Source organism: Lepidochelys kempii, chromosome 2 (assembly GCF_965140285.1).
Source record: "Lepidochelys kempii isolate rLepKem1 chromosome 2, rLepKem1.hap1, whole genome shotgun sequence".
NCBI classification, from domain to species: Eukaryota; Metazoa; Chordata; order Testudines; family Cheloniidae; genus Lepidochelys; species Lepidochelys kempii.
The window spans coordinates 42,198,345-42,214,016 of record NC_136381.1 but is presented as its reverse complement, the minus strand read 5'-3'; the positions used below and the strand labels follow the sequence as shown (position 1 = coordinate 42,214,016).

At 41.9% G+C, this 15,672-nt stretch overlaps 1 protein-coding gene across 2 annotated transcripts in view; it reads left to right on the top strand.

Annotated features, from left to right (window-relative positions):
• PTDSS1 (phosphatidylserine synthase 1) overlaps nucleotides 1-15,672 on the top strand; it is a 54,159-nt gene that overhangs the window by 14,379 nt on the left and 24,108 nt on the right. For both annotated transcript variants that reach the window (XM_073330515.2, XM_073330516.2), the window contains exons 4-7: nucleotides 5,427-5,551; nucleotides 9,026-9,184; nucleotides 13,175-13,326; nucleotides 15,034-15,175. In XM_073330515.2, the coding sequence (XP_073186616.1) occupies nucleotides 5,427-5,551; nucleotides 9,026-9,184; nucleotides 13,175-13,326; nucleotides 15,034-15,175 (578 nt within the window). The remainder of the gene's footprint in view (nucleotides 1-5,426; nucleotides 5,552-9,025; nucleotides 9,185-13,174; nucleotides 13,327-15,033; nucleotides 15,176-15,672) is intronic.

Genomic DNA, 15,672 nt, shown 5'->3' with positions numbered 1-15,672 from the left:
CACCAATGTCTCCTTGCCTGTCAACTTCAGAAACCTATTCAGTCTTAGTGACGTCTCTTGTCTTGGCTCTGGGAAGGCAGCACACCATCCTGTTGTCTGCTTGTCCCTTGCAGAATGTTCTTTCAATTCTTCTGAGGATTAAATCTCCAACAAGGATAGTCTGTCTTCCTTGAATGATTGGAGAACTCTTCACAGGCAAGCTTGATTTTCTTACATGTTAGGCCAAGCTGCTATCCACATGTGATTCCCTTACATGTCTCCCTTCCCTTGGACCTGCTGGATCTTGAGAGGTGTCTTCCAAAGTTTCCACATTTAGGACCTGGTATTGATTTGAAATTTCTAGCTGTATGGAATCCTTCCCAGTCCTCTTCTCTTTGGTGGCCACAGCCTGCCCATCCTCATCTTTCTCCAGCCATGTAGAATGCCACTGTGACCTCTTGCCTATGGTGGTTACAAATTGCCAGTCTTCCTCTCTGGCTTCCTCTCTCTCTGATTCCTTTGTGGCCAGCTCCATTCTTCTTTGAACCTGGGGTACCAGTGTTTCCTGAACCTGGCTCTCTAGGAACTCCTCAGCTTTTCTGACTCTCAGTAATGTCTCTACTTGCTTCTCCAATGCAAGAATCTTTAAGACAGAAGGGATTTCAAGCAGGAAAGAAAACATGGTACATCCATTGCAAGTCACCACCACTGTTCCATTGATGGCCATCTTGATATCACATGGGCTGAACCTAGAAGCCTTTTACATTGCTTCTCTCAACTCACTCCAAAACTTCCCTGCCTCTTTTCATAGATCTCCCTGACATGGATCTGGGAGCCTGAAACCAATGGAGGCTCTCTGGGACTCCCGTGCTCCCTGCTGTGGAGCCAGGAGCCTGGGAGATCCAGTTAGATTACATTTTCAAGCTATTAAATAACCTCCCTAAGAAAATTGCCATCTCTGTAATTGTTTTATTCCTGGTATAAGCTGTTTTGTATATATTTTTTTCATTAATTTATTGATAAGTATTTTAATTAGACACTGCTCCTGTACTCTAACTTGTCTGTGGAGGGATGCTGCTCTGCTTCTACAGCTAGAGGGATAACCTGTGGTATTCCAAAATGTCTTACAATTAGAGCTTCAAGTTGTGCTTAAAATGATCAACTCCAGCGAAGCAGAAAAATTGAGAATAGGTTTTTATGAAATATACACTGAAAGGAGCCCCAAATTGAAAATCTTTGCAGATTTGTGAATCGTTTGCTGTTGGGGCTGATGCATTTAAGATGTCTCCCAGGCACTGCACCTTCATTCTGGAAGCATGGGGGCTTAGAGAGAGAGAAATGTTTTCATGTTTCAAGAAAAGCAGTTTTCAAATGTTGTGGTTTTATTAAACATTTTACTCCTAAAAAGTATCTTAATTTGCTGAGAAATAAACACAAAAAATCAGAACAGGGAATCCTCTTTGCAATACGTGTAGCAAAAGTGTTGCATGTATTTTGAAAGTTGCCCATTTAGTTACAAGATTACAAAAATGAGACAACTGGATAATACGATGTTGGAAGTGAACTGCTGCCTCATCATAATATTTAAAACTGTGATTTCCATTAATTAATATGTCACATTTATGTATGTAGAATGTGAAGTTCACAATCCGTTGTGGTGGGCTACGAATTTCCTGCTGTTTTCACATCAGGGGTGGTGGTAGCCTCCCGATTCAGTGGGTGCACTATACTGAACTGCCAAAGGAGCACTGACCACCCTGGCAACCCTAATCCCGTCCTGGGGGGTGCTGGGAAGTGGCTAGAGAGCAAGCCTGCCCTGGGCTCACCGGCAGTGGTGGCTCCTGTCCCATGGGGCTGGGCCCCGCTCTCTGTTCCAGTCATTGCAACCTGTGCATGGGTCACAGCATCACTTGGGGTTGGCCTGGTTGCCCCTCCATCGTGACAGAGAGGCTGCTGGACCAATTCAATCGAGTGGCGTTGTGACATGGTGCATGGGTGTTGCAGTATCTGCAGTCAGGACAGAATTGAGTGATGCTGCAACCCTGGGCACCAGCTGTAATGCCTGTAGCAGGCAGTCGGGCCCAACCCATGGGACAAGACATGCCACTGTGAGGTAGATGCAGGGCAGTCTTGTTCTCAAACCCAGCAGGCCTCCCCTGTGCACTAGACTAGGAGATGGGTATGTTTGCCTATGTTTGCTTCCTGGGTTTTATCATTTCTGGGAGTGCAGTTGAACCCATGCTACAGTCACTCATGTTTCACACTTACATTATTGGGGAGCAACTTGGGTCCCATTAAACCACGTGTGCCAGCATAATTTATCTATCTAGGCATTTTTGACCATCAGTTTGGTATCTAAATGTGGTGTCTAATTGCAAAACTTTTAACCAGGGTACATAAATTGCTCAGCATAGTGTTCACTTATACAGCAGGGCAGAAAAATTCCCTCCACTGCAGGAATTACTCAGTGAAATTCTATTTCTTAAAACTATCTTAAATACATGGCAAAAACATGCAAAATTCCCCTCAAAATACTTGGAGGTTCATGGAGCATAAAGCAGATTTTGAAAATATTTTTATAGAATTGAGTCTGATATGAAGAACAGATCTGTTCAAAAAGATATTGAAGATGCCTCTGTTGGGATTTTTTATGTAGCTAAAAATATCTAGCCTCTTAAAATAGCTAATGACTCATCTGTTGACATTAAAGGGTCACTGCTGATTAGCTGTAACAACTTTGAGAATTCAGCTTGAGACGCTTGAATAACCTGGCTTCTGCTGTACAGTCTTGGGTGACAATAACTGTAAATTAAAAGGATGCTCTCAAGGTTGACGCTCCCAGAACTTCTGTTGTACTATTGGAGAGAGAGTGTGCCTGCGTAATTAGGGCAAAATCCTGCTCTAGTGTGATTCTGCTTCCCTTGGCATGACTAGTCAGCCACAGCCATTCAGTAGATGCAGAGCAGGATGGCTCTGAGGCGTGCACCTAACTGCAACTCCAAAATAGAGTCTCACGCACAGTTGGGAAGCATATATTTCACCACAACTCCTAATCAGCAGGCCACACCTTGTCTAGTAGCTAGCTAGGTATCCATCCTGCCTTGATGTTGTACAGATCCCCTGAGGGAGGGAAGCCCTCTGCACAGTCCTCTCGTCCTCATATTGTGTCTGCATACCTCTGGACAGGATTTGGCTCTTAATATATAGAGACATCATGCAGTAACCTCATTATTATTAAGACTCATTAGTGTTTGTCCTAATTAAACTGATTTTAAAGACAAATATGGGGTTTTTTCCATATTTTTCCCCCTCATGGTATTGCTAGAGGACAGAACTAAGGTTGTTTGAGCGTCTAAACTGTGCATTTCTTGCGTTGACACGTTTAGATTTCTCTTAAGTGTAACTTACTGTATATACTCATTCATTAGCCCTTTCGTTCATAAGCCGACCCCCAAGATGGTTAGGTAAAAATAGCAAAAACTGTATGACCCTTTCATAAGCTGACCTTATATTTCAGGGGTTGGCAAACTTTGGCTCCTGGCCCGTTAGGGAAAGCTGCTAGCGGGCCTGGATGTTTTGTTTATCTGGAGCGTTCACAGGCACGGAGCCCCTCAGTGGCGCCACTTCCCGCCGCTCCCATTGTCTGGGAACGGCAAACCGTAGCCACTGGGAGCTAGGGGGCTCCATGCCTACAGACGTGCCAGGTAAACAAAACGACAGTGTATTAGATACTCAATTCAATGATTCCATACAGTTTAAAATCATCAGATTTTGGTGTAGACCTGTTTATAAGCCGACCCCGTTCTTTGATGCGTCACTTTTTTACCAAAAATATTTGGCTTATGAACAAGTATATACGGTAAATTGAATTTCCTGGAATTGTAATTATGCCCAAAATCAAGCATTAAAACATCCCTATAATGTTTTTTTTACCCTTGGTCATAAATATAAAGGAAAGGGTAACCACCTTTTGTATACAGTGCTATAAAATCCCTCCTGGCCAGAAGCAACATCCCGTTACCTGTAAAGGGTTAAGAAGCTCAGCTAACCTGGCTGGCACCTGACCCAAAGGACACAAGATACTTTCAAATCTTGGGGGAGGGGGAGAAGGGTTATGTTTGTGCTCTTTGATTATGTGGTTAATTTCTCTTGGGACTGAGAGAGGCCAGACAGAAATCCATCTTCTCCAACCCATCCTAATCCAAGTCTCCAATATTGCAACCAGTGTAGGTAAGCCAGGCAAGGCGGATTAGTTTATCTTTTGTTTTATGTGAATTTTCCGAGTTAAGAGGGAGGTTTATTCCTGTTTTCTGTAACTTTAAGATTTTGCCCAGAGGGGGATCCTTTGTGTTTTAAATCTAAATACCCTCTAAAGTATTTTCCATCCTGATTTTACAAAGATGATTTTTATCTTTCTTTTTTTTTTTTTAATAAATCTTTCTTTTAAAAACCTGACTAATTTTTCCATTGTTCCAAAATCCAGGGGTTTGGGTCTTTAATAATTTTGTAACAAATTGGTTAGGATATTCTTCTCAAGCCTCCCCAGAAAAGGGGATGTGTAGAGCTTGGGGGAATATTTTGGGGGAAGATGTCTCCAAGTGGTCTCTTTCCCTGTTCTTTGTTTAAAACGCTTGGTGGTGGCAGCTTATCATTCAACGACAAGGCAAAGTTTGTACCTTGGAAAAGTTTTTAACCTAAGCTGGTAAAAATAAGCTTAGGGGGTCTTTCATGCGGGTCCCCACATCTGTACCCTAAAGTTCAGAGTGGGGAAGTAACCCTAACACCCTTAAATTACTGATATGTATGCTCAGTCTTAACACCATCAAATGTAGTTTTGAGTTTTTGAATTTCCGTAGTTTGCCTTTTTTTAGAATTAAACTTCTAATGACAATCTCTGCACATCAAAGCAGCTATAGTGCATTAACCAGGAAAGCTAGAATTGCAGCTAAATTTGCATTTCCAGAGCAGCTCAAAGCAGGTGTGTCTGTCCCTTAACATGTAAGTATTGGTTTAGATAGCTATGTTAGTGAGGCCAGGAGAGCATGAAAGTGGGACAGGAAAAGCCCAGTCCCTGAATCCCAATGTCTCTTTTTTTTTAAGAGCTTCGCCTGTGCTCCTGCTTAAATTCTGTGTTTAAATTGCTCTTTGGATGTGACTTGTTTTGGTTCTGTTTTTTCAGTCATGGCTATGTAATCGAATATGCGATAGGTAAATGGTATTAAAGGCTGGGTTTTTTTTCAAAGATTGCCACGTGGTGTGTGTTTGCAAATGTTTGTATGCAGCTATTGTCTGAACAAAACCTGCATTTGTACAAATTGGCATTTCTGTGTGCAGTTAACCTCTGTAAGCAGGCTTTGGGGCACCACTTTGAAACCAACTTTTGACTATTTGGCCCGTGGAATTTCCTCAATAAACATTCCATGTTAATATGATTCTACCTCCGACAGGTCTCAGCGTTCTCTATTTCCTGTTTCTGGTGTTTGTGCTCTTCCTTAACTTGGAGCAGGTCAAAGCAGTGATGTATTGGCTAGATCCTAATCTTCGTTATGCCACCAGGGAAGCAGACATCATGGTATGTATACTTAGCATCCTTGTGCAAGTTACAGCTATTTTATATTAACTGTCAGATCTCTACATTTCAATTAACCAATAAAAATGTTTTTTTTTTATTCTTTCTGATTCAACTTAGTAAAAACTGATCTACTGGGCGTATTAGAAATATTTGTGTTGAGGTATTGGGTTATATTAATCATGGAAGCGATGCTAGATATCTGAAGATATCCATCATTGTAGTATCTGGATCGTACCTGAGCAGCTTGGAGTCAAGTCAGAATAGGAGATCTACAATTGCTATCAGACCAAATTTAATGGGGAATATGGGGTTTTTCCTGACAGTACTAAGCAATGGAACTTTGTTCCTTTTGTGCTTTTGCACAAACTTAATTTCTCTCATATCACTTACAAATAGCTATAATAGATGACTTATCTGTGGACAAACTAAATCCAGAGTTATGGCCCTGTCGCCTTTTGACACAAAGGAAAGTGAAAGCGGCACCCCACTGCTAGGGTGTCGGAGCTGTAGTTGCAGCGCCAGGTGCAATTAGACTTCTTTCTGGGGAATCTTGCTGCAAGTCTTACGCTTTTTATTTGAGTATTATCATTGTGTCTACGACATACAACTTGCAGCACCCTGCCCTATTCAGGAACTTACAGTCTCCTTCAGACAAAAATACACTTTATGTTTTTGTTCAAGAAATAAAACTGAGTACATAGTTAAAAAATTGCATATGCATGTGGGTTATTATACAAATTGGGAGATGAACTTAATTTAACTTTCTAGCTTTATGGCTTGAATTTGGACCTTGTTTTCTGCATATGTGTATGGAGGAAAAGAAGTAACAAAGCATAAAGCAACTGTATTCTCCCTCCTTGGCCTTCTCCCCAAAACCCATAAAGTTCATACTGCGCAGGTCTCCTTGGCCAGAACTGGGAAGAGTCTAGGGCATGCTGTGGGATGTATGCCCATCTTTGGTCAAAAATTAAAGAACGCATTGGTGGCAAAATGAGAGCCTTCTGGTGCTCAAAATGCTGTGCCTGTCAATAAGATGACTTTTACATTTTGCCCCCCACCCACAAAAAGCACCCTCTTGGCCTGAGCTTTCTCATGCTATCCTATCTTTGGTATTTTACACTGGTTTCTCCAGTAGTAGTAAATGTAAACCTTACAGCTAGGAGACTTGCTAGGAACAGAATTTTTTTTAATCATGGTGTAATGGTTTTTAAAGTGTAGGGCCAGATTGTGGCTTTTAAAGCATAGTCTGCACTTGACAGGGTGCAGAGGGGACTGCATTGCAATAGGAGCCTTTGAAAGAAGCCTAACTCCTCTGGAAGGATCTCCCTGGGCCCGTGACTGCAACTGCAGCTTTGCCACCCTTACAGTGGATGATGCTTTCACTTCTCTCTGTGCCCAATCAACTCCACTAGCCTGCAGGAGGAGGAGATAGGGCAATAACTCCCCTTTCCGCCACCCTGTTAGGGTGGCGCTTATCTATAAGCATGGTTGGCGCATGAACCCCCCCCCTTTTGGGGAGGCTTGCCCCCTTCCTTCAAGATAAGTAGGGTTTTACCAATTTCATAGCTGTGAAAAATATGTCACCGACTGTGAAATCTGATCTCCCCTGCTTCCACGCCTCCCGCACCCCACCCCCAGCCACTGTGGCTCAGGGCTTCCGCCCCATCCCACCCCACATCCACTCCGGCCCAGGCTCGGGGCTTCTGCCCCATGGCTACAGGCAGGACTTGGGGCACCCAGGCTCAGGGCTTCTTCCCCTGCGGCTTTTGCAGAGGCTCAGGGTGACCCAATAGGGTCTTCCCCCAAATTGGCTGGGGGCCCCTGCCTTTATCTGGTGTGGACTAGCAGCTAGGAGCCCCCAGCTCTGAAGGGAGCACAGAAGTGAGGGTGGCATTCTGCAGACTCCCCTACAACAACTTTGCAACACACACTCCCCCTCCCCTGCCCCGATCCCATTTTGGGTCAGGACCCCTATGTTTACAACACCATTAAATTTCAGATGTAAACACCTGAAATTGACCAATTTTTAACTCCTCTAGCTGTGAAATTGACCAGAATGGACTGTGAATTTGGTATGGCCCTACACATAAGACCTCACCTGTTGGAGCCCTGAGCACCTCCCCCGCCCCGCCCCTGCAGCCAGAAGAGTCCCTGAGCCCCAGCCTGATCCCTCCGTCCGCTGGCTGGAGCTGAACCCCCACCAGCTTCAGAGAGGAGGGGGAGCGAGTGTAGGGCATTGGGGCGGAGTGTGGTCATGCAACAGCCGGGGTTGGCAGAGGGTTAGCCTCCCCTAGCCTATTATACCCGGTGCCCATGTGAGGTCACTTGCAGTGAGCAGCGCTTACAATCCCTGTGCTGGGAGGGCTTGGGTGAAATTCTGGCTCCATTGAAGTCAGTGGAAGTTGGATCTGCAACTTGTCTGTGGAACTGCTTCAGGCATTGTACTGAGGATGTACCACTGTTGAGTTTTTTGAAAACCAGACCTTCAAGGACAGTGTTAAAGCAAGAGAACCATGATCACTTGTGTATAACTTTTTTTTTCCCATGACCTGCTTGCCTGAGGTTTTATTTGTGTATTTTCCATATTTCTTTCTCCTAACTGTTGCTTCTATCCTTCAGTCACATGTGCAGCATTCACCCCAAAGGCTGCAAAGACTATCACTACCCCTTTCAGATTCATTTTGTACCATGATGACATCAGTCTTATCCTATTCTTGTTTCCTGCAGCTTTATTGGCTAAAAATTGAGGAAGAGCACTGAGGGATGGGGAGCAACATTATTCCACATAGCTATTTCTTTCGATTTCTTCTATCTGTCCCTGTTCTACCTCATCTCAGATTTATGGCTCATAGAAGAGTGCAGCATGATTTTTGCTTCCAGCTGTTTGGTTAATTTTTTTTTAAAAAGGAGGTGGCAAAATATAAACTTGTACATAATGTTAAGTCCTGTCTCCATATGAGACAGGCATCCGAGGTCCTGATCGCAGCAGTATTGGTGCAGTTCTATCCAGGCAGGGAGGAGGGTACAGAGAATCCATTCTTATAGCTCTGAGGCCCAAGCGGAACATTCTGCCCCCAGTCCACACCGTGTACAAAAACCAGCCTACAGTGTACATACTTGAGGCTATGCACTGAGGACAGAATTTGCCCCATAATTACCAGCAATGATAACAATCAGCACCTGCTTAAACAAGTCAAAAATGATAGAGATGGACAGCAGAAGGAGAAAAATTCTTATTGTTTTCAAATGTTTACCATTCAGTTTCCCAGTGACCCTTTTTCTAACCTAATTGCCAGGGCTAGGAGGAGGCGGAAGAGGGCATTTCTAATGTTGGTGGGAATAGTAACATGGATTCAAAATCCAGAATATCTTTAGTTTCAGCCTTTCAGTTTACGCTGAGTTAAAAATGTCCTCCTGTTCTGGTGCTTCCAGATGTAAATCCTAGCTGAGGATCTGTTGTTGTTTTGTTAACAGGAATATGCTGTGAACTGCCATGTAATCACCTGGGAGAGAATCCTCAGCCATTTTGACATATTTGCTTTTGGGCATTTCTGGGGCTGGGCAATGAAGGCCTTGCTGATCCGCAGCTATGGGCTATGTTGGACTATTAGCATCACCTGGGAGCTCACTGAGGTAGGTTGACATGTTAAATCATGAGCAGGCTGATGGTACTATATATTACTCATAGCATACAGGAAAGAGGACTGGCAATTTTACTTCAGCACTAGCTAAATACCAGTATATGTACAAAGTAAATTATAAAAAACATATGCTATAATCATTTCAGGAAGAAATGTTAAGACCAAATAGGTTACACTAAAAAAAATTAGAAAGTGAAAATAGTTAGTACTAAACTATGACAAATTCAATCAGTGCAAACCCTAGCTTGCCCCTGTCCACGCTAAGGGATCGGCATGAATTGCTGGGCACCCATTGCCAAGTGGGAGCTATTCCCCAGTGTAGACAAAGCCTTTGGTTAGACTAGTCCTGCAGTGCTCAGCCCTACTTTTGCCCCATATGTAACAGTATCCTACATAACGTGACCCCAGCCTACAGTAGTAGTGTTTTGAACTGTTATCTTAAAACACTGTCGTATAACTTCAAGAGTTACTGACTGATTTCTGTGCTATCACGTTAAAGCAGTTCTCTCTAGATGTGGGCGTATGCACACATTAGCTCACTTCTGCAGCTGTCTCTCATTCTCAAGCCCTCTTTGTGCTTGAAAATTGCTGACATCTATGTTGAATTGGCCAATAGGGACAGCAGGCTGTGCGCTAGCCTCTTGTTGTTAGATGTGTTGTGATAATTAGGTTGAATACTCGTTATCCTAAATAACTCAATTTTATCTAACTTTTATCTTATCTAACCTATAATTTTAATCAGTAGAATGTTACCTCCCTAAACTCCTGAGGCCACATTTCTGCAAAATTGAATTCTGTTTTGTAACGCCTGAATGATCAGGGTATGGAGGATGCCAGTTTTGGGGAAGCTGATGTTCTAGAACTGGCAATGAGAGAGACTCTCTGAAACTTGCTTTCAGTTATTAAGCAATTCAGACCAGGAAGGCTCTAGTTCTTACAAGCCAAAACGACTTCGGACAAAATTTTGAGACTTTGATGTCTAAATTTAAGTTCTTAAATCCATTTTTAGGGCACCCAACTTAGTAGGCCTAATTTTTAAAGCAGCAGATCTCACTGACTTCATTGGAGTTTGATGGTGCTTGGGCCTTCTGAAAATCAACTGACTTATGTTTTAGAAACTAAATACGGATTTAGGAACCTAATATGAGTACCACTCAGTTTGAAAATATTGTCCCTAACATCTCCTCCTACTAATGTGTACTGTTATTCTTAGGTATTCATGGATTCTGTCTCTTCCAGGCCCCCTTACAACAGTATTGTTTAAAATTAAAAGAGAATTCCAATTCATGAAGGCACTAGGTGGCACAGTGAGCTAAGGCACTAGCCGTCACCTTTGGAGAACAGGTTGAAATCCTGACTCAGCTCACAAATTAAAGTGACTCTTATCATCCCCTATGGATCATCACAAAGCCACCACCCACAACTTGACCCCATACGATTGGTATTCCCTGCTAGTGAAGGACAGAGTATTGGAACAGACAATGTGTTTAGGGGAAAGTTTACCATATACATAGGATGCTGCCACTCAAATGGATTTTTAGTCCTTTAACTATTTCAGAAGAGTCATTAGAAACCTACAGTCGTTATCAGGGGAGTTGCATAGGGGTTTAGTTGTTGTGCATCTCCTGTTAACATTGCTAGCTGTCAGCTGGCTAAATCCCCATACTGACACTGGACACTCACACATGCTGAATACTATCTTCTTAAAGTTGGAATTCAAACATACCTTTGATGCTCTGTGCTCAGCACCACCACACCACAAATTGGTATTATGCAAATATCGTTACTCTGTTTAAACTCAGCCTCCTCAGCTATAATCTGTAGTGTCTTTGGGCAAAAATAGTGCAGTATATGTGATCATTAAATACTGTAAGAGAGTTAAAACATAATATGAGAAATGGATATAATGCCCATTTCACACCAGATTTATCCAAAAACTTTATGAAGTAAGATGATTGATTTGAAACCACTGTGAGAGTATAAGTCGTGTACATCTTTGATTCTGGAGAATAATTTAAAGTTCTTCCTTGTCATGTTAAAACTGGCCCACACCTTTAGTGCAGGGAAAATAAAGATGTTTAAACAGTTCTGTTTCTGCAGTTACCCTGGAGGAAAGGTATCACTGTCAGGATAGATCACTGTATTTCGTTTTACAGTGACCAGCATCCTTTCTTGCTCTGTGCATGAGGCACTCCTTTCCCCTCCCTCACAGATCTGACATAACATTTTTTCTGCATGCTTCTGGCAATGAAAAGATGTTTTAATGTGAAATTCTGGTAGCACGCAAGAGACTACGCAAGCCAATTCCATTCACTTTTCTTGGCGTTTAATGAAAGAAAATACAGAACACCATGAGGAATATCTGTTTTGCTTGGCACCTCTTTGAACGTACCACAGGGACTGTTCAACATGAACGTATCCCCTTTTCTGATGAGTTATCCAATGTTAATGATAAATGTTATCCAATTTCAAGCCTTTGGGGTTTGGGGAGATAATCTGTAATAGAGATCAAAACTTGTTTTCACTTAAGATGAGCAATCCGTTTCTAGCCCTGAATGAATCAGGTTTCTGTTTTACTTAAAATATCTCAGTTCCACCATTCTGCCTCACTCACTCTATGAATGAAGATTATAAAGTTACTTCTTCTTGAGGGGCACAGGGTATATATTTTTGCTGGACTGAATCCATACGCTGCTCATGACATGAACCTGAGTCATACAGGAGCAAGACAGTGACCTTTAGAAATGAATGCTGTTACGCTCTCCAAAGGAAGTTTGTAGGAAACTGGAAATATTGGGAGATTGTATCAGCTCTTTTACCCCTGTATTGCTAGTTTGAATCTAGCTATTGAGGACTGAAAGTCATTACTGTCTGTTCTGCCCTATGTGAAATGAGTAGTTGGTCCAGGGACATGTCTACACTACCGCACCACATCAGCACAACTGCACTGATGCAGCTGCGCTGCCGTAGCATGTCTCATGAAGACACGCTATGCCGACAGGAGAGCGCTCTCCCGTCGGCATAATTACTCTACCTCCGCAAGAGGCAGAAGTAATGTCAGCAGGAGCTGCTCTCCCACCAGTATAGCATGATGTGGACAATGCCTTAAGTCAGTGTAACTTACATCGCTCAGGGAGTTGTCGTTTTCACACCCCTGAGTGATGTAAGTTGCATCAACTTAAGCAGCAGGGTAGACCGACCCTTGGTCGTCTTTTTTAATAGCACCATCACAGCACTATCTCAATCGGTAGTTAGCAGAAATGCAAGGCATTGAAAGCACACAGAGAGTGAAATACCCTCTCGCTCCTAGGTCCCTCCAGGTCAAGAATGAGACAGTCTGGTAGGTCAGCATGGCAAAGCTTGCACTGCCGCTGTCTATGCTGTATCTATCTATGAACAGAAAAACTGCATCATACGGGTTGCCAGCTCTATAACCTTTTACAAGCAGGAAATTCCCCAAAACGTCATTAACAAAAAAGACTTAAGTTCCTGAAATGTGTTCAATTAGAAGTCTTAAAAATCTTGCATTCCAACATGCTTCAGTATTGATGCTCATGAGAACAGACTGTTTAACACTAAATAACAAAGAAGATTCTCTTTAAAATGTAGCCTTTTGATTTTAGACAAGCACAAAATCACCTTCCTTTCTCTGAAAGAAATGCAGTTGTTCTGCAAGGGTTCTGTGTTATAACATTTTATGTCTGTGGGGCTCAAAACTCTGCATTTGATTCCTATAGATAGTACAGCACCAGAGGGAAAAGGTGAGAGGAGGGTAACGTCTGAAGCCTTCTTAGGACCCTGATCCAAAGTCCACTAGAATCAGTGGAAAGGTTCCCATTGACTTCAATAGACTTTTAAGCAGGCTCATAAAATATGACACTTTTTGTTTGTTCAACAGTTGCTTTAAAAAAAATAAAGTTGAAAATCTTTGTAAGAATTCTATGTTGTTCCTCATCCAGAATTTTTTTGCTGTATTCTGTAGCTGTTCTTCATGCATCTTCTGCCTAATTTTGCTGAATGCTGGTGGGATCAAGTCATTTTGGACATCCTGCTATGTAACGGGGGTGGCATCTGGTTGGGCATGATAGTTTGTCGTTTCTTGGAGATGAGGACCTATCACTGGGCAAGTTTCAAGTAGGTCTAAAGTAAAAGCCAATAAGTTTCATGTTTAAAATATTGCAGTGTAAAATTTTGAATTATTAGCTCCTAGTTAAATGTCTTTATGTATGTAAAATGCATGTGCTATAGAAATGGAGTATTATCAGTGTATATTTACAGTGCTATATATGAGATTAATAACGTTGAGGCACCATCTTGTGTCAATCCTTTTGTGTGAATTGTGTACCTGATTATAATTGAATTTTTAAGAATTTTTTGCTTAGTCTTAAAGGTTAAAGTTGAGGCCAAATAGAGTACAAAATGGTAGAAGGAAATATTTGCATTTTTAATCTCTTAATTCATGGCAGCAAAGCATTGTTTGAAGAAAAAGGAACCAAATACACACATACATCTGAACTGTTTGACTCGTCCTTTTAATAGTAGGTTTGGGATCAGGCTGTTATGCTCTAGTGTAGTGACCCAGCAATAATACTATCAGTACCTAACATACATAAGATCACATTATGATAAACCTATGTTGTGTAGTACCTTACTCCACAGGTGGTTCCATTAATATCAGTGTTTCAGAGTAGCAGCCGTGTTAGTCTGTATTTGCAAAAAGAAAAGGAGTACTTGTGGCACCTTAGAAACTAACATTTATTTGAGCATTAATATATATATTATATATTTATATATTAAAATAAATTTGTTAGTCTCTAAGGTGCCACACATACTCCTTTTCTTTTTATTAATATCAGTGGAAGCACTTGCAGTATAAGACAGTAGGCAGTGTGAATAAGAGTGGCAGAATCCGGCCTAAATCAAAGATTTAGATTTCCCTGTTTCCCCTGAAGGAGCACAGGGAGTGGGATAGTGACATTGCAACAGGCTGAAATCTAATTTGTCGCTTTCCCAACCCTCAGCTGGAGGAGAGGAGAGTTGGAAGGTTTCACCAAAAGCTTTCCTTTCATTTGTTTTGTTAACCGTTCAAGTAACAAAGATGTTAACAAAAACAAAATGCAGCCCACCTGACAGAGACTCCCCTTCCTCCCCAGATGGGACGTGGGGGAAAAAATATATGAAGCAGGGGTAAGCTTATGGCTTACATCCAGTGCTGTACATGGCGATGTGGGACACCCAAGTTGGGTCCAATACCAAGCTTAGCATGGGCTGGGAATCCTGCAATAGCAACACACTCAGACCTGTGGAATAAGAGTGGTGTTGATGATCTATAGAAGGGAATCACCATCTAGACCTCATTGGTAAGGACAGTGAAGCTGTAAAATAGGGAGATAATGAGGGAGGGAACCTCTCTTCAGGAATTTGTGGCAGATTTGCAGAACACCATTCTTCTTGGTCCTTTTTCCTTCAGGGAAAGAAAAAAATGCTTTGAAACCCAAACTGAATAACTACTTTAGATAGTACTGGGAGTTTGACTTCAATGTTTTCTAGTTTTTGCTTTTTTACTACTGACTGAAGTCTGTATATAGCTCTGCTATAAGAAGGCTATTTCTCATAATAGCTGTTTGCCTCTTCACTGAAACACTCAATAAATTCTGCCTCTTAATGCAACCTTTGCTGTAACACGCAACACATTGCACTTAAGTATAGATTTATGGGAAAGAGCACTGCATCATGATTTGTAATAGAAATACTAAAATGCAGTATCACTTGTCTTCTCCCTCCCTCTCCCCCCCGCCTTATCTTTTCCTTGTCTTTACTGCAGCCATTCTTTTCTTTCAGGGACATTCATACCACCACAGGGAAAATCAAAAGAGCTGTATTGCAGTTCACTCCAGCTAGCTGGACCTATGTTCGCTGGTTTGACCCCAAGTCTTCATTTCAAAGAGTGGCTGGAATATACCTTTTCATGATCATCTGGCAGGTAAGAAATAACTTTTGTGAAATCAAAACTAGTATCAGCTCAGTTTACTTACTGGCTGAGTTTGATTAGAAGATATTATATTCTTATCTTAGTCCATCATTGAAATGTACAGTTAAATGAACTGATACCACAAACTATTCTGGACACTATCCAACGCATCTGGACTACAGTTACAAGTGAAATTACAATATCTGTGAAAGAAACAAATGGCTGCAGATTGATGTACTGGCTGTGGGATTACTGTATGCAATGGATAGTTATGAGAACTGAAGAAATAGATGGGTAGGTTTTTCCCAGCTGATGGTGCATGTACTAGTATGATATTCAGAATTCAGTCACCAGTGCACCCAGGTTCTTCAACATGTGCCTAACTTTAAGTGCATATGACTTTAATGGAATTACTCATGTGCTTAAAATTTGGCACTTGCTGAAATACCTTACAGCATTTGTGATGATACCCAGGGATGTGTTCTCTTTTTTAGGACTTTAATCCCATT